At 46.7% G+C, this 27,304-nt stretch overlaps 1 protein-coding gene across 3 annotated transcripts in view; it reads left to right on the forward strand.

The window, feature by feature from the left end:
• Positions 1 to 26,303, forward strand: part of LOC141173864 (protein-glutamine gamma-glutamyltransferase 5-like) — a 79,495-nt gene extending 53,192 nt beyond the window's left edge. For 2 of the 3 annotated variants that reach the window (XM_073658380.1, XM_073658379.1), the window contains exons 9-13: positions 2,220 to 2,465; positions 5,726 to 6,034; positions 9,351 to 9,511; positions 11,875 to 12,008; positions 23,670 to 26,303. In XM_073658380.1, coding sequence (XP_073514481.1) covers positions 2,220 to 2,465; positions 5,726 to 6,034; positions 9,351 to 9,511; positions 11,875 to 12,008; positions 23,670 to 23,844 — 1,025 coding nt within the window. In that variant the 3' untranslated portion in view covers positions 23,845 to 26,303. The remainder of the gene's footprint in view (positions 1 to 2,219; positions 2,466 to 5,725; positions 6,035 to 9,350; positions 9,512 to 11,874; positions 12,009 to 23,669) is intronic. The other variant, XM_073658381.1, reaches the window with a different exon arrangement.
• The last annotated feature ends 1,001 nt before the right edge of the window (positions 26,304 to 27,304 follow it).

The raw sequence follows: 27,304 nt of genomic DNA on the forward strand, positions 1-27,304 counted from the left end.
ATTAACCATTTAATGAAGAATAAATAATATCTAGTGATGAGCACAAATGCTCGTTACTCGAGTTTGCCTAGGGTGCTCGGGTATGCACAGAGTATGACGGGTGCTCGAGTGACATATTAGACAACCACAAAACATGAGGGGATTGCCTGACATACACTGGGATTGCCTGCCATACAGGGGGATTGCCTGACATACAGGGGGATTGCCTGACATACAGGAGGATTGCCTGACATACACGGGGATTGCCTGACATACATGGGGATTGCCTCATATACACGAGAATTGCCTGACATACACAGTGATTGCCTGACATACACAGTGATAGCCTGACATACAGTGGGTAGAGGAAAGTATTCAGACCCCTTTAAATTTTTCACTCTTTGTTTCATTGCAGCCATTTGGTAAATTCTAAAACGTTATTTTTTTCTCATTAACGTACACTCTGCACCACATCTTGACTGAAAAAAACAGAAATGTAGAAATTTTTTGCAAATTTATTACACAAGAAAAACTGAAATATCACATGGTCATAAGTATTCAGACCCTTTGCTCAGTATTGAGTAGAAGCCCCCTTTTGAGCTAGTACAGCCATGAGTCTTCTTGGGAATGATGCAACAAGTTTTTCACACCTGGATTTGGGAATCCTCTGCCATTCTTCCTTACAGATTCTCTCCAGTTCCGTCACGTTGGATGGTGAACGTTGGTGGACAGCCATTTTCAGGTCTCTCCAGAGATGCTCAATTGGGTTTAGATCAGGGCTCTGGTTGGGCCTGTCAAGAATGGTCACAGAGTTGTTCTGAAGCAAATCCTTTGTTATTTTAGCTGTGTGCTTAGGGTCATTGTCTTGTTAGAAGGTGAACCTTTGGCCAAGTCTGAGGTCCAGAGCACTCTGGAAGAGGTTTTCATCCAGGATATCTCTATACTTGGCTGCATTCATGTTTCCTTCAATTGCAACCAGTCGTCCTTCCCTGCAGCTGAAAAACACCCCATAGCATGATGCTGCCACCACCATGTTTAACTGTTGGAATTGTATTGGGCAGGTGAAAAGCAGTGCCTGTTTTCTCCACACATACCGCTTAGAATTATCACCAAAAAGTTCTATCTTCATCTCATCAGACCAGAGAATCTTATTTCTCATAGTCTGAGAGTCCTTCATGTGTTTTTGAGCAAACTCTATGCGGGCTTTCATATGTCTTGCACTGAGGAGAGGCTTCCGTCAGGGCACTCTGCCATAAAGGCCTGATTGGTGGAGGGCTGCAGTGATAGTTGACTTTGTGGAACTTTCTCCCACCTCCCTATTGCATCTCTGGAGCTTAGCCACAGTGATCTTGGGTTCTTCTTTACCTCTCTCACCAAGGCTCTTCTCCGACCATTGCTCAGTTTGGCTGCACGGCCAGGTCTAGGAAGACTTCTGATGGTCCAAAACTTCTTCCATTTAATGATTATGGCGGCCACTGTGCTTTTAGGAACCTTGAGTAATGCAGAAATTCTTTTATGACCTTGGCCAGATCTATGCCTTGCCTCAATTCTGTCTCTGAGCTCCTTGGGCAGTTCCTTTGAGCTCATGATTCTCATTTGGTCTGACATGCACTGTGAGCTGTGAGGTCTTATATAGACAGGTGTGTGCCTTTCCAAATCAAGTCCTATCAGTTTAATTAAAGTCAACTGGACTCCAATGAAGCAGTAGAACCATCTCAAGGAGGATCACAAGGAAATGGACAGCATTTGACTTAAATATGAGTGTCTGAGCAAAGGGTCTGAATACTTATGACCATGTGATATTTCAGTTTTTCTTTTTTAATAAATTTGCAAAAATTTCTACATTTCTGTTTTTTTCAGTCAAGATGGGGTGCACAGTGTACTTTAATGAGAAAAAAAAAGAACTTTAGAATTTACAAAATGGCTGCAATGAAACAAAGAGTGAAAAATGTAAAGGGGTCTGAATACTTTCCGCACCCACTGTGCACAGGGGTTGCCTGACATACATGGGCAATCCCACATGTTTTGTGGTATACGGTTTAGTAAAATAATACCTATCTGCTCAAAGTTGTGAAATAATAGTAATACATGCTATAAGATGCTGTAAGATTTTCATTTTACAAAATAGTATTTCAATCACTTATCTAAATTACACCCCTCTAAGATGAACATTGGACCACCCATTGCCATCCAAATATACAGTTGTGGGCAATCTCCACTGATGTACTTTCTTGTTTTAGGAATATTTTGCTGTGGACCGGCTCCTGTAAAAGCCATTAAAGAAGGAGACATTCATCTGAAGTATGATTGTCCTTTTATATTCGCGGAGGTCAATGCGGACGTTATAAAATGGATTGTGCCAGATAAAATGTCGGCACCAGAAAGGGTTTACCAAGACAGTAGCAAAATTGGAAAACTAATCAGCACTAAGCAGGTTGGCACAAGCGGTAGAATGGATATTTCCAGCAATTACAAGTATGATGAAGGTAAATTACAAATGTTTGACATATGATTTGCCTACAGATACCAGTAATATCAATTAGTCCCTTCAGAGAAGCCTTTTATTGGCCTTTTGGATAAAAGGATTTTTTGTTTTTTCATTGTCACATATAAGTCATATCATTGTTTTATTTTTCCTTTGGCGTCGCCTCTGTAAGGGTCTAATAAGCTTCCATACTACCATACCAGGAACCCATTGTTAGACCTCTGGTTTCCATACAAACCCAGCAGTGGGAGGAAATGGTTGACAGAGGAAGCCTTCTCCCTCTGTCAGACTAATTAGTTGCCATGGTTGATATTGACTGTTTTCAGAGGGGTTAAACCGCTGTGATCGGAGCTAGATCCATTCCATCGATTACAGCAGAAGCTCAGCTGTACATTACAGCTACCTCCTGCAAAAATTGACATCGGCACAACTTCCTTGTGAGTGAAAGTAGTTCTCTCAATGATGAGTTCTGTATTAACCAGTCCACACCATTGATTGGCAGCTTTCTGCCTATGCTGTGCATAGGCAAAAAGCTGTTAATCATTGGCGGGGGCGGAGATAGCCATAGATCATGAATACTGAGAACTATTTTGTAGGAGCTCATGACTGAGAAGACTAGCAGAGCTGCAGATGACAAGACAACAAGAAGCTTTATAAATGACACAATCAGGACCTTTTCCGATAATGGTGTAGCTCGGGTTACCATCGCTAAATCTAGGCAAATATTTTGTGCCCTCTAAGCCATGGACAATTGGCACTCTCTGAGCCCCATTCACCAATAAAATGTTGAACCATGTATCCCTCAAACAAATGTATTGTATTTTAAGAAAATACCCATGGGATTATAGTTTTCCCTTTGATTTTCTAGTTTTTTTTTTACTTTTTGAGGAAATCCAGTAGATGCTTTCCTCAGTACTAATGGCATGTTGGGTTATAGATAATTTAGTGACAAAGAAAGTATAATTGGTGGAGAAAGAAAGGTTGAACGTGATGGATCGAGGTCATTTTTCAACCTGTGTAACAATTTGAAAAATACACTACTCAAAAAAATAAAGGGAACACTCAAATAACACATCCTAGATCTGAATGAATGAAATATTCTCATTGAATACTTTGTTCTGTACAAAGTTGAATGCGCTGACAACAAAATCACACAAAAATCATCAATGGAAATCAAATTTATTAACCAATGGAGGCCTGGATTTGGAGTCACCGGCAAAATTAAAGTGGAAAAACACACTACAGGCTGATCCAACTTTGATGTAATGTCCTTAAAACAAGTCAAAATGAGTCTCAGTATTGTGTGTGGCCTCCACATGCCTGTATGACCTCCCTACAACGCCTGGGCATGCTCCTGATGAGGTTGCGGATGGTCTCCTGTGGGATCTCCTCCCAGACCTGGACTAAAGCATCCGCCAACTCCTGGACAGTCTGTGGTGCAACGTGACGTTGGTGGATAGAGCAAGACATGATGTCCCAGATGTGCTCAATTGGATTCAGGTCTGGGGAACGGGCGGGCCAGTCCATAGCTTCAATGCCTTCATCTTGCAGGAACTGCTGACACACTCCAGCCACATGAGGTCTGGCATTGCCCTGCATTAGGAGGAACCCAGGGCCAACTGCACCAGCATGTGGTCTCACAAAGAGTCTGAGGATCTCATCTCGGTACCTAATGGCAGTCAGGCTACCTCTGGCGAGCACATGGAGGGCTGTGCGGCCCTCCAAAGAAATGCCACCCCACACCATTACTGACCCACTGCCAAACCGGTCATGCTGAAGAATGTTGCAGGTAGCAGATCGCTCTCCACGGCGTCTCCAGACTCTGTCACGTCTGTCACATGTGCTCAGTGTGAACCTGCTTTCATCTGTGAAAAGCACAGGGCGCGAGTGGCGACTTTGCCAATCCTGGTGTTCTGTGGCAAATGCCAAGCGTCCTGCACGGTGTTGGGCTGTGAGCACAACCCCCATCTGTGGATGTCGGGCCCTCATACCACCCTCATGGAGTCGGTTTCTAACCGTTTGTGCAGACACATACACATTTGTGGCCTGCTGGAGGTCATTTTGCAGGGCTCTGGCAGTGCTCCTCCTGTTCCTCCTTGCACAAAGGCGGGGGTAGCGGTCCTGATGCTGGGTTGTTGCCCTCCTATGGCCCCCTCCACGTCTCCTGGTGTACTGGCCTCTCTCCTGGTAGCACCTCCAGCCTCTGGACACTACGCTGACAGACACAGCAAACCTTCTTGCCACAGCTCGCATTGATGTGCCATCCTGGATGAGCTGCACTACCTGAGCAACTTCTGTGGGTTGTAGAGTCCGTCTCATGCTACCACGAGTGTGAAAGCACAACCAACATTCAAAAGTTACCAAAACATCAGCCAGAAAGCATTGGTACTGAGATGTGGTCTGTGGTCCCCACCTGCAGAACCACTCCTTTATTGAGTGTGTCTTGATAATTGCCAATAATTTCCATCTATTGTTTAATCCATTTGCACAACAACATGTGAAATTGATTGTCAATCAGTGTTGCTTCCTAAGTGGACAATTTGATTGCACAGAAGTTTGATTTACTTGGAGTTATATTCTGTTGTTTAAGTGTTCCCCTTATTTTTTTGAGCAGTGTACATATTTCCACATTGCTATATTTTGTCTTTACTTTTTCTTTTACTTTTTTTGCATTTTTTACGTAACTATTTTATCACCCCAGCTCTAACCCTAAATTTGGTGCACCAATAAAATTTGGTTCACAGAGCAACCGCCTCTGTAGCCACCGCCATGCTATATTGCTGTTTGCCCCTACTTTACGCTGTTCTCAAAACCCAAGACAAAAACAAAATGAACATATACCCTGCTGTAAGCAAATAAGTAAAAGCAATAGTGCATATAAATTACATAGGGTATACTTAGTAAACACCGTTTTTGATAAAAAAAAGCGTAAAAGCCATCCCACCAGCGTCAAGGTGACCCAAATCGGGACTATCTTGATCACTAGTATTAAATCCTTACCATGTGTCAAAGTGACGTCAATGTGAATAAGTGTAGAGCAGATGGGGTAGCAAAAACTTGGTGACAGAGTCCAAAGTGTTTGTCAACCTGGGTCTCGATGCTTCTGAGATGTACAGAAAATCCAGAACGGGTAGTAAAGCTTAAAATCTATAAATACAGTAATAGGTCGGGATTGTTGCTTTTATCTACTATTTTTCATTTAGGCATCATGTTTGTAAAGATGTGGAATGATGTACGACTCTTTCCTTTGTTCCCTACAAGGATCGGAAAAAGAACGACTTGTATTTACAAAAGCCTTGGAGATGAGGAATAAGCCAAATGCTGGAAGCAATGGCCAGCATGATAAACCAGCACCAAATCCTTCTAAACTTGGCGTAAAGTTGAGGATCAAGTTGAAGGAGTCTCCAGTTTATGGTCAAGATGTTCAACTCATTGCTTTCCTAACAAATCTGACCACTTCACTTAAACAAGTTAATATTAACATCAATGTCCAAGCCATACAGAATAATGGGGCACAAATGAATGTGGTTTGTCAAAAATCCGATTCTTTGGAGCTGAAACCCAAAGCAGGTAGGTTCTGAATATTCCGAGTCACATACATATCCTTAAAGGGAATCTGTCAGCAGGGTTTCACACCCCAAACTATTTCTATGTACATGTAGCCCTTTCAAAGAAAAGTTCAGGAATACCTTTACATGGCGGGTCTGTTTTTTTGTTACTGAGAAATCAAGGTTTGAACTGATATGCAAATAATGCTGTAGATCTGAAACCTCTGTCACTCCAGCTCTATTGCCAGCCAAGTGCTGCCTTCTCCTGCTTGACTGACAGCCTCTATGTTGTGGGACTTTGATGGAAATTACATTTCCTGCCCAAATTCCAATTTTGACATATGCGCTCTTCTCTAATGGCCAGCCCTGAAGAGGCTTCAGTTGAGCTGCTATGTGTGGTGTTACTCCAAAGGCTCCTATGATTGGGACTCTTCTCTAAACTAGGGTTTGGGTGACTACATTTTATTGGATTATCACTTTATTTGCAACTTTGTTTTTCTAATTTTAACTTCTTTGTTTCCTGGATTACACCCTCTATAGGGTATTAAACATTGACACTTGTTTGTTGCTTACACATTATTAAATAGACATGATGAGACTGATGTACCAATATTGAAAATCCATGAAAAATGTTAGTATATGGTCCAGTGTAAACTTATTCTCACAATGATTTTCGAAGTAAGTACACCAGCCGCATCAGAGATCTATTTAACGTTTAACATATGCAGTCTGTTTATATTAAATCTGGTGATAAATTCTCATTAAGGCATACCTGTAAGAAGATTTAGGGGCACCAAACTAATAACATTGCTGGCTGAGATAGTAAAAGACAAATTTCCCACATACGGTCCTGGCTGCAAATTGATATTCCTGTGTTGGGAAAATCAGCTTTAAATCTGTATGTAAATGAGGCTGTAGATGCACCAAGGTTGGGTCCATTCCCAGAAAGAACATTAATTCTGTGCAATATTTAATGCCTAGTGTAATTCCTTTGGCTAGAATGATGACTGTTTAGCTCTGCTATATCCTCGACCCCTTCCCGGTATAATGTCCCCCATCCTTGGCCACTTCCTGTATTAGTATCCCTATCCTGTCCCTTTCCTAGTATAATGTCCCCCATCCTGGGCCACTTCCTGTAATAATGTGCCTTTCCTGTCCCCTTCCTGGTATAATATCCCCATCCTCAGCCCCTTTCTGTAATAACGTCCCAACCTATCCCCTTCCCGGTATAATGTCCCCCATCCTGTGCCCCTTCCTGTAATGATATCCCTAACCTATCTCCTTCCCGGTATAATGTCCCCCATCCTTAGCCACTTCCTGTAATACTATCCCTATCCTGTCCCTTTCCTACTATAATGTCCCCCATCATTGGCCACTTCCTGTAATAATGCCCCTATCCTGTCCCCACCCTAATATAGTGTCCCCTATCCTGAGCCACTTCTTGTAATAATGTCCCTATCATGTCTCCTTCCTGGTATAATGTCCCCCATCCTGGGCCACTTCCAGTAATAATGTCCTGGGTGAACTTGCAGCCTAATTTACATAAAGTTTCAAAGTTGATCCTCTCCGTGAAGGGATGTCCATTTGTGGCCAGGAAGGTATAAGCGAGCTTGTTATTTACTACCCTACCTAATATTTTACTAGTTTGGTGACCCTAAAGTTCTTGAAAGGTTCCCTTTAAGTAATGCTCACAGAGGCTTCTGCCACATTGTGCCATGGAGAGCTGCCTGTGTCTAAGAAGTATGGCAATTATATTGTTTCTTTGGTTACATATTAATAGATAATATACTTTTGGCTTCTTTCATTTCTTATCTACCAAGCTTCTGTGCACACATAGACCATTCAATAGAGGTTACTAAAGTCAAGGTCTTTGTTTGATTGAAATAGTAATCAACATTATGCAATAGTAATAAGTTATTGTTCCTGAGAACTATTAAGTCTTGTTTTAGCAATTAATAAATGACCCTTGGCATGACATCATATTGTGAAGTTAATGCATAAAAGAAACATAAGACCACGCTATGAGATGAAACAGTAGTGTAGTGTTGCAACTAGTGTCGTTTCTGCATTAAAGTAACTCTAAAACACCATATGGGTAAAAACACCTGAAAACTAGATGTTAAAAAGATGTTAAATCACCTTACACTGATTTGCTGCTAAAGGACATTAACACTTTGGGCACATTTTTTTTTTACTTCTATGCATGAATATTGGGCTAAATATATATATTTTTTGCATTTGGGTTTAATTAAAAAATGTAACACTGACTTTTACAGGCTCTTTGTTTCCCTGAGTAGCAGGCTGCAGAATGAGTTAGCTGAGAATTCGTTAGTGAGCTCGTTTTGATGGGGAGTTTATACCTGTTTTATATGTCTTTTTTTTAAGGATTTATGACCACAAATCACATCAAAGTTCAGATGAACTGATGTGGTCAAAACAGAGGAGCTCAGAAAAAGATAGACAAAAAATTGCAAACTCTGTCAGTATGACTCACTAGTACATTTTCACTTACAGTCAGCAAAACTTTTGACACTTAAAAGGGTTGTGCACTACTCAGACAACACATTCTCAATCCCTATGTTTCCCCCTTGTAAAATAATAAAAGCTTAACTCAGCTCCAGTGTCGGTGCCTTCCCAGCGATGTTGGCACTGGCTTTCCCGGGGATCGTGTGACATTGTAATTATGCCACTCAGCACTGTTTTCACTCTCTTTGTCTCTGCACTAATCATATACTTCGGAAGAAAGTCAGAGCTGCTGCTCTCTAACTGCCTCAGAATGTATGTTATTGGTCCATAGGTGAAGAGAGTGAAGCCAGTGCTGATTAGCTTCAGGGATCGCATGACATAATGTCACACAATCCCCGGGACAGTAAGTGCTGGGACAGCGTCGGCACCGGAGGTGAGTATTGGTGCTATTATTTTACTGAGGGGAGAAACATAGGGATTGGTAAGGGGTTGTCCTAGTAGTGGACAACCGCTTTAAGAAGTTTTCGGAAACCAGTGGATACTTTTTAATGCTAAGAACAGTTTTCTGCATGGAACAAATCTAATTTTGCTAATTACTAAACTCGTAGCTTATTCATTGGGTTTTGCATGTTTAAACATTGTATTGGAGGAATCATATTAATATAGGAACAGAGTCACTTATTACAACCTATTTGGATGTGTCAAACATATGGCAGAATGTGTAGGATGTTTTGCTCAAGAGCCAGAATTTGTATCATTTATATGCCGTAAACAAGTGTTATTACAAAAATAAATCAACCCGTATTGCATAAATTTCCTCCAAGTGTATTGCATAATTAATTACTCTGCACGCGTTCACTTCTTACCCACAGAGCACTCTGCCATTTACCTGGTTCCCTATTCACTGTACAAGACGAGCCTTATTGAGAGTAATCTCCTAAAAGTCTCTGCGGTGGGAGAACTGACGGACACAAAAGAGAAGCTGTTGGCTGAAAGAAATATCACATTAGATTCCCCAACTCTAAAGATTGAAGTAAGAATTTTACCAGACTTGTCTCTCGGTTGGATATATGAGATTATGGGATGCAAAACAGAAAATCTATTAATGATGACACAGTAGGATAGGGGGTTTTAGTACTAAATTCCGAGCAATATATGTTATACTCTGAGCATCGAAATAACAGTACTGAGAAAAAACGATTCTCTTGGAATCAAAATACAAAAACCGATAACGCAAAAATGTTCAAGCACCAAGGTAATTACAACTGAATAAGAATTAACTTTTATTATATATAAATTAAAAGCATAATTGTAATCAACACAACAAACACACAGGGAAATCTCTACAGTAGGATTGACACAGAAAGAGAAGAGACAAAATATAATTGGTGGAGAAAGGTTGAACTTGATGGATCTAAGTCTTTTTCAACCTATGTATGTAACTAGATATATTAAATATAAGCACATACCATAAAATTAATTAACATTTGCAAAGTCAGATAGGCATAGTAAGAGAATTAAGTGGAAAGAAGCATTTGTGAAGCATAAACATAAACATCACCCCTGATGAAGCATTTGTGAAACAAAAACATCACCCCTGATGAAGCATTTGGGAAATATAAACATCACCCCGATGAAGCATTTGTGAAACATAAACATAACCCCTAATGAAGCATTTGTGAAACAGAAACATCACCCCTGATGAAGCATTTGTGAAACATAAACATCACCCCTGATGAAGCATTTGTGAAACATAAACATCACCCCTGATGAAGCATTTGTGAAACATAAACATCACCCCTGATGAAGCATTTGTGAAACAGAAACATCACCCCTGATGAAGCATTTGTGAAACAGAAACATCACCCCTGATGAAGCATTTGTGAAACAGAAACATCACCCCTGATGAAACATTTGTGAAACATAAACATCACCCCTGATGAAGCATTTGTAAAAAAGAAACATCACCCCTGATGAAGCATTTGTGAAACAGAAACATCACCCCCGATGAAGCATTTGTGAAACATAAACATCACCCCCGATGAAGCATTTGGGAAATATAAACATCACCCCGATGAAGCATTTGTGAAACATAAACATAACCCCTAATGAAGCATTTGTGAAACAGAAACATCATCCCTGATGAAGCATTTGTGAAACATAAACATCACCCCTGAGGAAGCATTTGTGAAACAGAAACATCACCCCTGATGAAGCATTTGTGAAACATAAACATCACCCCTGATGAAGCATTTGTGAAGCAGAAACATCACCCCTGATGAAGCATTTGTGAAACATAAACATCACCCCTGATGAAGCATTTGTGAAACAGAAACATCACCCCTGATGAAGCACTTGTGAAACATAAACATCACCCCTGATGAAGCATTTGTGAAAAAGAAACATCACCCCTGATGAAGCATTTGTGAAACAGAAACATCACCCCCGATGAAGCATTTGTGAAACATAAACATCACCACTGATGAAGCATTTGTGAAAGATCAACATCGCCCCTGATGAAGCATTTGTGAAACAGAAACATCACCCCTGATGAAGCATTTGTGAAACATAAACATCATCCCTGATGAAGCATTTATGAAACATAAAAAAACTGCAACTAAAATGTGTATTTTTATGCAGCATTTTTTCCTGTTAAGAGGTTTATTTTTGATGTAGAAATGTCTGCAGTTAATACTTAATGTGTGCACATGCCCTTACTTTTCCATGGAAGCAGTAAAAATTAGCAAGCATTAGGAACTGGGTGACTGACTTGGGTCAAAATATGATAATGGGATATCTAGGTCAGAGCATGTTCCAAAAAATAGATTCTGTGTAACCTTTTTAGGATGCAATGGTTAGACCTTACTAAAAGTTGTCCAAGAAAGAAGGATAATTAATTAGATATACAGTAAGTCATGGGCATCTAATGCTCACTTTGTGGGTGAGGGAAACAAAGCTAATCTGTCTGGTCTGATCCACAGAAAAGCTACAAAAGTACAAATAGCTAAAAAAATCTGCTACTGATTATGAAAAAAAGGCGTCAGGACACAGAGTTCCTTATCTTTTTTTTTCCTGAGGAAACTCCTTTAAAACAGATCTGTCAGCAGATTTCTCAGTATTATGTGTATACATTATTAAATAGGTCTCGTAGACCTAATAAGGCTGGTGTATTTACTCTGAAATTCAGTGCCCGAATGGACCTATAATTCTAAATATTAAGATGCATTTTAAGAGTCCAAAAGTGGACATGTCAGAAAGAGACAGGTTCAGAAAGTTAGTCATGGCGAACACTGTAATGATTACAATCCCGTCACTTAAGAAACATACTAAATACATTTGAACCGTCAACTTTATGTTACATAGTTCCTCTGACAATGAAGTTCATTCACTTTGCAGAAGCCAGAAAATGCAATGCTGTTAGTCCCGTGCAGGGTTACAATTAGATTTGTCAATCCACTGACTGAGGAACTGAGAGAATGTGAACTGCTTATGGAAGGCAATGGACTGGTGGCGGGAACCATACAAAAAGAGTAAGTCAATCTTTATTAATTTTTTTTTTAACACATTCACAAAGTAAACCACGTAGAGTTTTATCTTTCTCAGCATTAAAAATAAATCTTCAAATGGAGACTGGTGTTAGTGAGTGAGGGCAGGTAACTGGTTAACTCTAAAGGGTAGGCTGCAAAGTTCTAGGCAAAATATTGCAGGATATTGCTGCAAAGAGAGGTGACCAATCCATGAGAGGTGTTCAGACAGCCAGAGAGAGTGTGTGCTGGAACTGCTAGGACATTGATATAGAGACTGTTACAGAATGAAGGAGAGGCTGCTGAGGAGATTGCCAGCAGACTGTCGAAAATTTCAGCACAAGTCACAAATGTAAATATACAGTGGTCAACACCAATTATCTACCTCTGTTCAAGTTGACCTGTTGCCTCTTGTGAAATTGTTGATACCATCAAATTCTTTGCCTCCCTGTGTAGTTATTGCACATGACTATTAACCACTACCAGCCTTACAGATGGTGGATGTGTAACGTGGCGCGGTAACTGGGTACTCATCTCTTGCGCCTCGGCATGTTACATGAAGGTGGGTGTCCTGGCTGGGTGTGTGGACTTGTGCTGTGGAGGCGCTACACCCGTGCAGGCTGCATGTAACCGATGACTTTGGTTGGACAGAACGAGAATTTTTACTCAACGACAGCTTGGGGGAGGATTATATACAGTAGATAGCAGGTACACAACTTGATGAACGTTTCCTTCACAATACGTAGCTGTAGCACCCTGAGGATTCGGCTGCTACAGGGGTATTGCACCTCACTCCAGAGGTGTGGTATTCCACTCCCGGGTAAGGATGGAGTGTGGGACTGAGCTCAGTAGGCTGCATGCACTACATACATCCCATTTCCGGGGGACAGATCAACGGTACTCCCACCAGTATATGTGCAGGTACGACAGCGTCTGTCCCTGGCTGGAGTGGGAGGGGGGTGGAACATCCCAGTAGTGTAGGGGCAGATAGGGGGAGTAGTCTGGGTAAAGTTAGGAGCTCATTGGGTGCTAGTCACCTGGGCTCACACATAGAGGGAGTATATATGGTGGGCACCATCTTAGGACAGGGTCTTTTTAGCCTGAGAAGCAGAGCAGAGGAGCTCAGCCAGGAGGGCTGACAGGGAGCTGTGGCTCCGGCTGGGCCCAGCTCCAGAGCCAAGCCTGCAGAGGAGAGAGGAGAAAAGAAGGACCCAGAGAGAAAGACAAGAAGGGAACCCCAAGACCCCAGAATAAAGACAAAAGGGTGAAGGGTTGGCGGACAAGGGTACCGGATCCCAAGCTGGCAGAGGCCAAAACAAACCTTAGCCAGGAACCGGAGGTCGTGGGCAGGATCTGCCACGACCCTCACCAAATCCACCAGAATGGCACACCGAGCATAGGGTCAGGGAAGCCAGGGAAGGTTCAACCAACAAGAGACCCGAGGGAGCCGGACACAGGTGGATCCCTGGTGGGAACGGCCAGAGAGAGAGAGAGGGTCAGAAGGGAGCTCAGGACCACGCTCCGGAATCGCCTGGGGGTTGGTCGAGTCCAGGACCTGGTGGACACGGCACGGCTCGGGTGGTCACTCAAGGCCAGAGTGACCAAAAGAACACCAGTAAGTAAAAACCCTGAACTGCATCTCCTGACTCTGAGTCTTCTTTCTGCATCATCACAACCCCCATCATCCACACCTGCTGCCCTGAGGCCATACCCCTCCCGTTGGGGGTTATACCATCACTGCTGCACATATACCAGCTGCCTCAGCGGACTGCTCTGCAGCGGCGGCGTCAAAGCCGCACTCAACGGGTGGCGTAGTCGACAATCAAATTAACATCTACTGCCATAGACTGCCACTTAGTTTGACACCCTGGGCACGGACCGGGTCACCGCCACAAGGACTACTACCCCCATCGAGATCCGGCTCCGGGTATCCCCTGAACATGGCCCAGGGGGCGCTTCAACTTTGGCGTAGTCGGCAGGATAACGTGCCCGCAACCACCGGGTACTGCGTGCCTGAAGAAAAGTTCACATTTACCTCAAAAAGAAGTCTCCCGCCAATTCCGGAGGGTCCCCGCCATCGGACGCCATCACGGATCGTTTCCCGCCGTTTGCCCGCCATCTGCAGTCTTTTCCCGCCATCCACAGAGTTTCCCGCCATTGGGAAGCGGTTCCCGCCATCTGAGAAGATTTCCCGCCCTGGCAGAGCGGACGCCATTATGGGCGTGCCAGAGGGCGGTAAGAGACGACCTCCCATCGTGGGCCAGGACCAAGAATGGCGCCAAAAACGAAGACCGCCCCCACCAGCAGAGGCTGCGATGCTAGCGATGTCCATCAGTGTGAGAGAACTGCCCCTGGAGCTGTCAATCACCAAGTTGCCCCAGGACCGCCCTCAATGGGGGCGGAGACAGAACAAAAGAGAGAAGATGGGAGCAGCTTGGAGGAGTCTAGAGGAGCCGTACCCGGAGATGGAGGGAGAGGCAGGCAGCACCGACCCTGTGGTCAGGAGCCTGATGCAAGCAACCACCCCACAAGACCTGGTGGAGATCCTGGCACAGCTTCCCCGAGACCGGGAGCGTGCACAGACCGCGCTGGAGGGCCTCGCACGGAGGATGGCCCAGGTGCAGCGAGAAACGCTGATGGAGTGGAGCAGGGAGATGGCCCAGCAGGCTGGAACCCGCCAGCGGAGCACACCACCCGCAACGAGGAGCACGCCTGCCCCTGAAGAGGATGCAGAAGGGACGGAGGCCGGAGACGACGCCGCAGAGGGAGCTGAAGAGACGGAGGCAAGTAAAGGGGACGTTACTACCCCGAGCCCGGCCACCGTAAGCCTACCCCCGCTCCCTGTCGCAGAGCCCGAAGTCCCACTGATCGTGCCCGTTGCCGCACCGCTACCGCTCCAGACTAGGCCCCAAGCAGGAGCCGCGACCACGCCCCCTGTGACGTCACGCGCCTCAACCCTGAGCGCGGCCAAGCAGGAGATGCCACTGGCCTGGTCGCAAGGCCGAGTGCCCCCGGGCGCCGCCGTCTTCACGGTGCCCTTTACCTTCAGGGTACCCCAAGCCTGGTCGCAAGGCCTAGTGATCCCGGGCGCCGCTGCCACCACCGCGCCCTCAACTTCCACTGTGCCGCACCTGGGTGAGGACTTGTTTGCCCAGCACACTTGCCCGGATGGGCAGCCCTTTGTGTGGCCGCCGGAGTACCACCATCCCCGACTCCGGAAAGAAAGACCCCTGGATGAGCCCCTAATCCCGGTTCCGGCGCCCGTCAAGATGACCCCGCTCTCGCTGGAGGAAGCGCAGTTTGCGTGGGACCCCGCAGGAGGAGACCTCATCGGGTTCACTCAAGAGACCCGGGCGGCTGCAGCGGAGCGTGCAGAGTGCTGCCGCCAGCAGTTGGAAGTCTTTGAGCGAGAACGGAGAGAGAGACGGGTCCGCGAGGAGCGGCTGCAAGTAAGGAGTGCAGAACAGAAGAGCCGGACCCGACGGAACCCCCGTGCAGCCCACGGTCCCCGTGCCACCGGGACTGTAATCAAATTCCAACTGCAGCACGGTTGGGGCTTCATCAGAGATCATCACACCCCCGGCGACGTCTTCGTGACCAGAAGAGATGTCGAGTCCCACCTACCGGAGGGACACAGAGGTCGTGACCTTTACCTGGGTGATGAGGTCACCTTCACCCGGCACCAATGTGCCAAAGGACCCTATGCCCTTCATGTACACCGACTGACAGAGAAAGAGCTGAGGTGTTAGGAGGAGCAAGAGGACCCGGACGGGTCTGAAGAATACAGGGAGGAAGCATCAGGAGGACGCCGCTACTAAAGTACGGTAGATGGAACTGTAAAATAGTTACCCATGAAGGTACAATAACTGTTACCATTATAGTCCCCGTTGGGACCAGTGAACTGTTCCAGTGTGTCCCATATCCCTTAACAGGCTGAGGACTGTGAGCAGCCATCCCTAATCCCACTGGCCGAGGACTGAGAGCGGCCACCTTCCCTTGTACATAGTTGCGCTTCCTAAAGCGCCCCCTACCGGTTTTATAGGAAACTGTTTTTTCTACCAGAGACTGTGGCACTTACCTGGTCACAATTTGCACAAGTGGCCAGAGGACAAAAATGTTTTATATGAAAAGTTTTATTAGGATGAAAGAGTTAATATTATTTTATGATGTGTCCGTAACATTTTAAAAGAGAAGTACCTCCCATAAAGGGATGATTGAAGGTTACTGTTTATATATTTTATATGTAGTGCACTTTAAAAAGCTTGTATGTTTTATGTTTTTGCTCTTTTACAGCCCGAGGACGTGCTGTGATTTACCAGGGGGGAATGTAGCACCCTGAGGATTCGGCTGCTACAGGGGTATTGCACCTCACTCCAGAGGTGTGGTATTCCACTCCCGGGTAAGGATGGAGTGTGGGACTGAGCTCAGTAGGCTGCATGCACTACATACATCCCATTTCCGGGGGACAGATCAACGGTACTCCCACCAGTATATGTGCAGGTACGACAGCGTCTGTCCCTGGCTGGAGTGGGAGGGGGGTGGAACATCCCAGTAGTGTAGGGGCAGATAGGGGGAGTAGTCTGGGTAAAGCTAGGAGCTCATTGGGTGCTAGTCACCTGGGCTCACACATAGAGGGAGTATATATGGTGGGCACCATCTTAGGACAGGGTCTTTTTAGCCTGAGAAGCAGAGCAGAGGAGCTCAGCCAGGAGGGCTGACAGGGAGCTGTGGCTCCGGCTGGGCCCAGCTCCAGAGCCAAGCCTGCAGAGGAGAGAGGAGAAAAGAAGGACCCAGAGAGAAAGACAAGAAGGGAACCCCAAGACCCCAGAATAAAGACAAAAGGGTGAAGGGTTGGCGGACAAGGGTACCGGATCCCAAGCTGGCAGAGGCCAAAACAAACCTTAGCCAGGAACCGGAGGTCGTGGGCAGGATCTGCCACGACCCTCACCAAATCCACCAGAATGGCACACCGAGCATAGGGTCAGGGAAGCCAGGGAAGGTTCAACCAACAAGAGACCCGAGGGAGCCGGACACAGGTGGATCCCTGGTGGGAACGGCCAGAGAGAGAGGGTCAGAAGGGAGCTCAGGACCACGCTCCGGAATCGCCTGGGGGTTGGCCGAGTCCAGGACCTGGTGGACACGGCACGGCTCGGGTGGTCACTCAAGGCCAGAGTGACCAAAAGAACACCAGTAAGTAAAAACCCTGAACTGCATCTCCTGACTCTGAGTCTTCTTTCTGCATCATCACAACCCCCATCATCCACACCTGCTGCCCTGAGGCCATACCCCTCCCGTTGGGGGTTATACCATCACTGCTGCACATATACCACCGGCCTCAGCGGACTGCTCTGCAGCGGCGGCGTCAAAGCCGCACTCAACGGGTGGCGTAGTCGACAATCAAATTAACATCTACTGCCATAGACTGCCACTTAGTTTGACACCCTGGGCACGGACCGGGTCACCGCCACAAGGACTACTACCCCCATCGAGATCCGGCTCCGGGTATCCCCTGAACATGGCCCAGGGGGCGCTTCATAGCATTTTCCACACACAGTTGCAATTCCTTGCTCTTTACTCGCTTACTCTCTATCTTTACCGTTCCTCTCTAGTTCACCACAGCTCAGCTCAGTACTACAGTCCAATTAGCTAGAGTCCTATTCTCAACACACGGTTCCGCATCTTCTTTCCCCTCTAGGGAACTATATTGCCAGTATGGTGGGTGCTTATCTTCTCTGTTCCTGATGCTCTGAAACTCCTGCCCAGGGCACTCTCTTCATCTAGCGTATTCTGTCCCGTCTTGGCCCGTTACCTCTCTGAGTTGTAAACTCTGGGCCATACCGCAAGACGTCCTGACCCATGACCCATCTCCATCTCTAATTGATCACTCTGTTCTTTCGGTCACTTCTCTCCTACTTTCCACTAGGATATCCTCTGTCTCGGTCTCTTTTCATGTTGGGGACACCGACATCATGTGGCACTGCTTACTTCAGACTTTAGGCCTTCTTTCTACCCACACTGCGCCCTATCTGACGTTCTGACAGGAAACTGCCTCTGTCTCTCCAGCTTAGCCTCTCCCCCTCTGGGCTAGTCCTAATCTTAACTCTAACTGTCCCTGTTAACAAGCTGTTGATTGGCAAAGCAGAGCTTCATCACTAACAATACAGATTATTACACAAACAAACATTATTAACGCATATCACTATTCACATTACACTTGTTCTTCAAGGGGGAACGTAGGCAATATGTCCATCTCCTTACAGTTGTGCAGGTTGGCTAAGGACACAGGTCAAGTCATGGGTGTGGCTGACAGAACTTTGCACAGCATGTGGACTGTTCTATCAGGCTAGAATAGAAGAGTATAATTCAGACTACTTTATTAGGCTTTTTTAATGGTTGAAGGAACTGTGGTCAAATGACTAGAGCAAGTGAACCGGTGAGTGACATGTGTGAATGAGTGCAGAATAGGACGTCTGGCGCCGTTGGCCTATTACTTGCTTTGCTCGTCTTGTCGCATTTCTACTCAGAATATTAATGTGAACAACGTCTGGGAGGACTGACATATCATTTTGAGTATTCTGATATATTTTTCACTTATCCTGTTGTGGATTATTAAATTCTAAATGCAGTTATAGCTTTGTGGTTAATTCACTATATACCTTTATATATATTTCTTACAATTGAGCACTAACATCGACATACTAGTGTTCCGACCATTAAAAATGTATATACACTGCTCAAAAAAATAAAGGGAACACTTAAACAACAGAATATAACTCCAAGTAAATCAAACTTCTGTGAAATCAAGCTGTCCACTTAGGAAGCAACACTGATTGACAATCAATTTCACATGCTGTTGTGCAAATGGAATAGACAATAGATGGAAAGTATTGGCAATTATCAAGACACACTCAATAAAGGAGTGATTCTGCAGGTGGGGACCACAGACCACATCTCAGTACCAATGCTTTCTGGCTGATGTTTTGGTCACTTTTGAATGTTGGTTGTGCTTTCACACTCGTGGTAGCATGAGTCGGACTCTACAACCCACAGAAGTTGCTCAGGTAGTGTAGCTCTTCCAGGATGACACATCAATGCGAGCTGTGGCAAGAAGGTTTGCTGTCTCTGTCAGCGTAGTGTCCAGAGGCTGGAGGCGCTACCAGGAGACAGGCCAGTACACCAGGAGACGTGGAGGGAGCTATAGGAGGGCAACAACCCAGCAGCAGGACCGCTACCTCCGCCTTTGTGCAAGGAGGAACAGGAGGAGCACTGCCAGAGCCCTGCAAACTGAGCATATGTGACAGACGTGACAGAGTCTGGAGACGCCATGGAGAGCGATCTGCTGCCTGCAACATCCTTCAGCATGACTGATTTGGCAGTGGGTCAGTAATGGTGTGGGGTGGCATTTCTTTGGAGGGCTGCACAGCCCTTCATGTGCTCGCCAGAGGTAGCCTGACTGCCATTAGGTACCGAGATGAGATCCTCAGATATCTTGTGAGACCATATGCTGGTGCGATTGGCCCTGGGTTCCTCCTATTGCAGGACAATGCCAGACCTCATGTGGCTGGAGTGTGTCAGCACTTCCTGCAAGATGAAGGCATTGAAAATATGGACTGGCCCGCCCGTTCCCCAGACCTGAATCCAATTGAGCACATCTGGGGCATCATGTCTCACTCCGTCCACCAACGTCACGTTGCACCACAGACTGTCCAGGAGTTGGCGGATGCTTTAGACCAGGTCTGGGAGGAGATCCCACAGACCATCCGCAACCTCATCAGGAGCATGCCCAGGCGTTGTAGGGAGGTCATACAGGCACGTGGAGGCCACACACAATACTGAGCCTCATTTTGACTTATTTTAAGGACATTGCATCAAAGTTGGATCAGCCTGTAGTGTGTTTTTCCACTTTAATTTTGGGGGTGACTCCAAATCCAGGCCTCCATTGGTTAATAAATTTGATTTCCATTGATGATTTTTGTGTGATTTTGTTGTCAGCACATTCAACTTTGTACAGAACAAAGTATTCAATGAGAATATTTCATTCATTCAGATCTAGGATGTGTTATTTGAGTGTTCTCTTTATTTTTTTGAGCAGTATATAATTCGAAGTGGGTCATGTTATTTGCCTTGAGTCCAAAGCTGTTGGGCTATGTCTGCTCCTAGTGGAAATCACCTGCTACAAAATACAAGAGACTGTTCCTACTGTTATCAGTAAAAACCTTGTATTACCATTTTCTCATGTAATGTAACCACCAAGCTCTGTGCCTCATTACCGCATGTAACTGGCAAGTTGATCAAGTCATGGGAGAATTGAACCATTATGCTGATTCATATTTGTAATATCTTGCTGTACTGTGTCTAATTGTGCAACTCAATATTATAGAAGAGCGACCTCCGCTCCGCTGTCTACATTAGGCGAGAGTCAGATGCTTTGGGGTAGAGAGTTCCAGAGTATGGGGGATGCACGGGAGAAATCTTGTATGTGATTGTGTGAAGAGGAGATAAGAGTGGAGTAGAGAAGGAGATCTTGTGAGGATCGGAGGTTGCGTGCAGGTAATTACCGGGAGACTAGGTCACAGATATATGGAGGAGACAGGTTGTGGATGGCTTTGTATGTCATGGTTAGGGTTTTGAACTGGAGTCTCTGGGTAATGGGGAGCCAGTGATGAGATTGACAGAGAGGAGAGGCCGGGGAATAGCGGGGGGACAGGTGGATTAGTTGGGCAGCAGAGTTTTGGACAGATTGGAGGGATGTGAGAGTGTTAGAGGGAAGGCCACAAAGCAGGAGATTGCAGTAGTCGAGGTGGGAGATAATGAGGGCATGCACTGGTGTTTTTGCAGATTCGTGATTGAGGAATGTGCGGATCTGGGAAATATTTGTGAGTTGGAGTTGGCAGAAAGTGGAAAGGGCTTGGATATGTGGTTTATACACTCCTTTGGCAACTCACTTGGCATGGACACATTTCAATAATTCACCTTATGTCTGTTATGTGTGCATAAATACTTTGAGCTACAATATGGTAAAGTAAAAGTGCTCTCACTTCCGCTTCCGAAGGTGCACTGCTCTCATAACATTGCATGAGTAGATGCAGGGCCGGCTCCAGGTTTTTCTGGGCCCCGGGCGGAAGAGTCTCAGTGGGCCCCTTTAACACATACCACGATTCATGATGCAGAGATACGGCGGAGAAATATATATATATATATATATATATAGTACAATGCAAAGATTTCACTTCTTACATTACATGAGTGATATCTATTGTAAATTCCACAATAGCTCAGAAACCGGTGAATCGCTCCACACAGAATACTGGCCCCCATATAAGGCTCCATACGGAATACTGGCCCCCATATAAGGCTCCATACGGAATACTGGCCCCCATATAAGGCTCCATACGGAATACTGGCCCTCATATAACGCTTCATACGGAATACTGGCCCCCATATAAGGCCCCATAAGGAATACTGGCCCCCATATAAGGCCCCATACGGAATACTGGCCCCCATATAAGGCTCCATGCGGAATACTGACCCCCATATAAGGCTCCATACGGAATACTGACCCCCATATAAGGCTCCATACGGAATACTGGCCCCCATATAAGGCTCCATACGGAATACTGGCCCCCATATAAGGCCCCATACGGAATACTGGCCCCCATATAAGGCTCCATACGGAATACTGGCCCCCATATAAGGCTCCATACAGAATACTGGCCCCCATATAACGCTCCATACAGGACACTGGTCCCCTTATAAAGCTCCATACAGGATACTGGCCCCCATATAACGCTCCATACAGGATACTGGTCCCCTTATAAAACTCCATACAGGATACTTGCCCCCATATAACGCTCCATACAGGATACCGGTCCCCTTATAACGCTCCATACAGGATACTTGCTCCCATATAATGCTGCATGCAGGCTGTTACCCCCCACATAATGCCCCATACAGGCTGTCCCCCCCCTTATAATGCTCCATGCAGGCCGTTACCCCCCACATAAAGCCCCATACAGGCCCCCCCCTTTTAATGCTCCATGCAGGCTGTTCCCCCCCACATAATGCACTATGCAGGCTGCCCCCCCACTTTATAATGCCCCATGCAGGCTGTTCCCCACCTTATAATGCCCCATGAAAGATGTCACCCCCCCCCTCTTTATAATGCCCCATGCAGGATGTCCCCCCCCTCTCTTTATAATGCCCCATGCAGGATGTCCCCCCCTCTCTTTATAATGCCCCGTGCAGGATGTCCCCCCCTCTCTTTATAATGCCCCGTGCAGGATGTCCCCCCCTCTCTTTATAATGCCCCATGCAGGATGTCACACCCCCCTCTTTATAATGCCCCATGCAGGATGTTCCCCCCTCTCTTTATAATGCCCCGTGCAGGATGTCCCCCCCTCTCTTTATAATGCCCCGTGCAGGATGTCCCCCCCTCTCTTTATAATGCCCCATGCAGGATGTCACCCCCCCTCTTTATAATGCCCCATGCAGGATGCCCCCCCCTCTTTATAATACCCCATGCAGGATGTCCCCCCTCTCTTTATAATGCCCCATGCAGGATGTCCCCCCTCTCTTTATAATGCCCCATGCAGGATGTCCCCACCTCTCTTTATAATGCCCCATGCAGGATGTCACCATCCCCCTCTTTATAATGCCCCATGCAGGATGTCCCCCCCTCTCTTTATAATGCCCCATGCAGGATGTCCCCCCCTCTCTTTATAATGCCCCGTGCAGGATGTCCCCCCCTCTCTTTATAATGCCCCATGTAGGATGTCACCCCCCTCTTTATAATGCCCCATGCAGGATGCCCCCCCCTCTTTATAATACCCCATGCAGGATGTCCCCCCTTCTCTTTATAATGCCCCATGCAGGATGTCCCCCCCTCTCTTTATAATGCCCCATGCAGGATGTCACCCCCCCCTCTTTATAATGCCCCATGCAGGATGCCCCCCCTCTTTATAATACCCCATGCAGGATGTCCCCCCTTCTCTTTATAATGCCCCATGCAGGATGGCCCCCCTCCTCTTTATAATGCCCCATGCAGGATGCCCCCCCCCCTCTTTATAATACCCCATGCAGGATGTCCCCCCTTCTCTTTATACTGCCCCATGCCTCCATACATTAAAAAAAAAAATCAAATACTCACCTCCCGTCTCCTCACCTGCTACCTGCTGCCCGCTGCCCGCTGCTCGCTGCTCGGGTCCGAACTCCAGCGTTGTCGGCGTCTTCCCGCTCAGCACTCCCTGTGACGGCTCAGGGGAGGACGCGGTGTAAAGACGTCACCGCGCCCTCTGACCTGAGACGTCACAGGGAGCGCAGAGCAGGAAGACAGCTGATCTGCGGAGGCACGGGGAGAGGTAAGTATCCGCCTGCCGGGGCCCTGAGCAAGCGGCGGAGAAGGGCGGGCGCTGACACCGCTCTCCTCCGCCCATAGCCCAGCGGGGTGCGCGACCGCCAGTGGGCCCCTCTGCCTGCTCAGGGCCCCGGCATTTGCCCGGGTGCGCCGGGTGCTGACGCCGGCCCTGAGTAGATGACTGTCAGGATTATTTATATTAAAGAAGGTAATAACTTTAGTCCACTGTGTGTACAACATACTTTGGTGCATTTTGCAATATATCTTTGGTGCAGTTTTGCTTTGTAAATTTCACCCAATGTTCTATTTTACAGTTTGGGATTCTTGAAGCCTGGAAGTGGACTTACAATCCATGTTGAGATGATTCCATACAAAGGAGGGAAGAAGACACTACAAGTGCTTTTTACCAGTGACAAGATCAAATACATCAGAGAAAATGTAGATATCGAAGTTTCATCACCTCGAAGAGTCGATCTGCCCAACTTCTAAAAACTGCACAATGTTGCTACATTTATCATCTGATTTAATATGAAATGGGGTTGAAGTTGGGAAGCAGACATTTGTAATATGTTGATTGTTTTTGTTATTCTTTTTACTAATGGATCGAAAAGATATTGTAAAATGACTGAATGTTAGTAGAGAAGTGTGTAGGTCCATAGGTCTTGGTTCTTTGTAATTTTTTTTTTAGGTTTTGATTTGTACCTAAAGGTTCTAGTGGGTTTTGGATTTGAGATTTCCTGTGGTTTTTTTTTTACTATATCATAAAAATGTTAGATAAATAATGTTGATTTTGATTTTGCTCCTTATATTTCTATGTGGCGTCTTTTAAAATAAATTAGATGGGACAGAGGCAAACAAGTTATGGAGAAAGCATCCTACTGTAGATATTGTATAAGCACCACATACTGGCATCACCACCAAGGTCAGTGAGTATAGACTGGCAGGGCATTACCAAAGAATCCGAGCAGGGATTTAACAGGTAAGTACTAGTGATGAGCGAGCATGCTCGCTACTGCTCGGTGCTCGCCCGAGCATCTCACTGCTCGAGATGCTTGGCTCTTGCCAAGTATTTCCGGGTTGCTCGGACGGGAACTCGGGTCCCCTCCCTGCATGTTTTCCGCTCTTTAGAGAGCCAATGAACATGCAGGGATTGCCTGCCATGCACTGTAATGCCGTAGCCATGTTGGTTATGGGCATTACAGTGATTGGCTGGCCGCACAGCGTCATCAGGTCTATATCAGACCTGGCGCCGCCATGCTCGTCACAGTCACTCCGGATCAGACAGTGTAGGGAGAGCTGCTGCTGTGTCAGGGAGAGATTTGATCGTGTATTAGGTAGTGTAGGGAGAAAAAACGTACGTTACACATATCCATCTTAACAAACAATCCTTCTGAGGACTAATCCATCTGCAGAGATATCAGACAGGCCGGGTGTATAGGCAGGCGGTGTATATAGCAGACTGCAGTGCATATAGCACAAGAGGCTCCATTCCAATTCTGCCTTCTGCTGCTGTTAGATATTTCTATACAAAGGCCCAGGTCTCAGGGGCCAGGAATACTTTTCTTTGGATCTTAATCCTCATTATTTGCTTAAAAATACTGCTATTTCTGGCCTCCATTAAAAATTTCCTTCAGTGTGTCATTGAAGCAATTCACACCAGTTTGCTGTTCAAACTACTTAGCTACAGGCCAGGTATTTAAAATTCTGTTTTGTCCATCACACGGATCATATATACGTTCGCTACAAACTCAGTCATTTGTAGTGGGTGTGGAAGATACTGTCCTCCATTTAAAATGGGCAAGGCGCATGGAAAGGGACGGGGAACTGGATGTGATGGTAATGGTGTATGCAGAGGCCGAGGACAAGGCCGTGGGCAAGCCGAAATTGTGCCACAACAAACACCCACATCTTCTCGCCTGACCTTCCTTTCCCAATTTCTAGGGGACCGCAGCACACCACTATTGAACCCAGAGCAGTGTCAAAAGGTTGTTGGTTGGATAGCGGATAATGCTTCCAGTCACGTAGCCACCACCACCACCCTGTCTTCCACAGGGTCAAGTCTCAGTAGCCGTGAGTCTGGACCGCATATTCCTCACCCTGATCCTCCTTCCTCCCACCATGCTGAGTACCCAGAGACAACTGATCCCACACTTGGACACTCTGAAGAGCTGTTCACTTTTTCATTTATAGATTCGGGCCTCTCGCCCGGTCCACTTGAAGCGGGGCAAGAGGAGATCGTGTATAGCGATGCCCAAATATTTGAGCAGCCACGGTCACACGAAGGCGACAGTGGGAAAGGTGTCACAAGAGGAGGACGATGATGAGACACAATTGCCAGAAAGTCAGGAGGAGGACCAGGGTGCGGAAGTGGAAGGCGAGGTGGTGGATGGTATAGTAACTGACCCAACCTGGCAGGAGGACATGCAGAGCGAGGACAGCAGCACACAGGGGGAGGGAGGCAGAGCACCCCAACAGGCAGGAAGAAGCAGTGTGGTGGCCGCAGACAGAAGGCAGGCAACTGTTCCCCGTAACACCAACACAAAGGAAGTTGCCAGTACAACCAACCGTTAGGTCTTCCCGAGTCTCGTTGTTTCTTAAAGACTCTGCCGATAACCCCAAAAAGGCCATTTGCACCACCTGCCAGGCCAGCATCAGCAGGGGTGGCAAAACGACCAGCCTGACCATCACCAGCATGATCAGGCACATGGCAGCAAAGCACCTAACTTTGTGGGCCGAACTCCAGGGTCCAGGAACAGTGTCTGCGGGTGGCACCATTGCTTCTTCCGCTGTTGTGCATGCAAGCCAATCACCTGTCCATGGTGCATGCAAAGACGCCTCCTGCCCTGCACCTGTCGTTGCACACTCTCAAGTAGAAGCATCAGGAAGCACGTCCATGTCCTTGTCCCAGCGCAGCGTTCAGTTGTCCATACCCCAGTCCTTGGAACGCAAGCGCAAATGTGGAGCCAACGCCCCACAGGCCACACTACTAAATTCTCACTTTCACGACTGCTTGCGCTCGAAATGTTGCCTTTTAGGCTTGTGGAGATGGAAGCATTCTGCAACCTGATGGCGGCGGCCGTCCCTCGGTACTCGGTCCCCAGCCGCTACTATTTCTCCCGGTGTGCCGTCCCCGCATTACACAAGCACGTGTCCCAAAACATTAGCCGTGCTCTCAACAACGCAGTTACCGGTAAAGTCCACCTAACCACGGACACGTGGACAAGTGCTTGTGGGCAGGGATGGTACATCTCGCTGACGGCACACTGGGTTAACATAGTGGAAGCCGGGACCCAGTCGGACCTTGGGACGGAACGCGTCCTCCCAACGCCAAGGATTGCGGGCCCTAGGTTAATCAGGGTTGCCCCCACGGTCTACAGCTCCTGCACCTCATCCTCCTCAACCTCCTCCTCCTCTTCAGCCTCCATCTCCGAAATGACCACATCAGTCACAAGCTGGAAGCACTGCAGCACTGCCTCGGCCAAGCGGCAACAGGCTGTGCTGAAGCTAATATACTTAGGTGAAAAACTGCACAATGCTGAAGAGTTGTGGACAGCTCTGAAAGAGCAGGCAGATCTGTGGCTCACACCGCTGAACCTATAGCCAGGCATGGTCGTGTGTGACAATGGCCGTAACCTGGTGGCGGCTGTGAGGCTAGGCAATCTCACACACGTACCATGCCTGGCCCATGTGCTTAACCTCATGGTTCCTCAAATCCTACCCGGAGCTGCCGGATCTGCGTGTTAAAGTACGCCGCCTGTGTGCCCATTTTAGAAAGTCAGCTACAGCTTCTGCCGCCCTTGCAGCTTCCGGCTCACAGACTGGTGTGTGATGTTCCGCATTGGAACTCTACACTGCAGATGTTGGGAAGGATTTGTGAGCAGAAGAGGGCAGTTCTTGAGTACCAGCATCAACAATGCCGTTGGTATTCAGTTTGAGACTCCACACATAA

This window comes from Phyllobates terribilis, unplaced genomic scaffold, assembly GCF_046119375.1.
Source record: "Phyllobates terribilis strain yellow unplaced genomic scaffold, ASM4611937v1 Scaffold_13__5_contigs__length_258822181, whole genome shotgun sequence".
Classification (NCBI taxonomy): Eukaryota; Metazoa; Chordata; class Amphibia; order Anura; family Dendrobatidae; genus Phyllobates; species Phyllobates terribilis.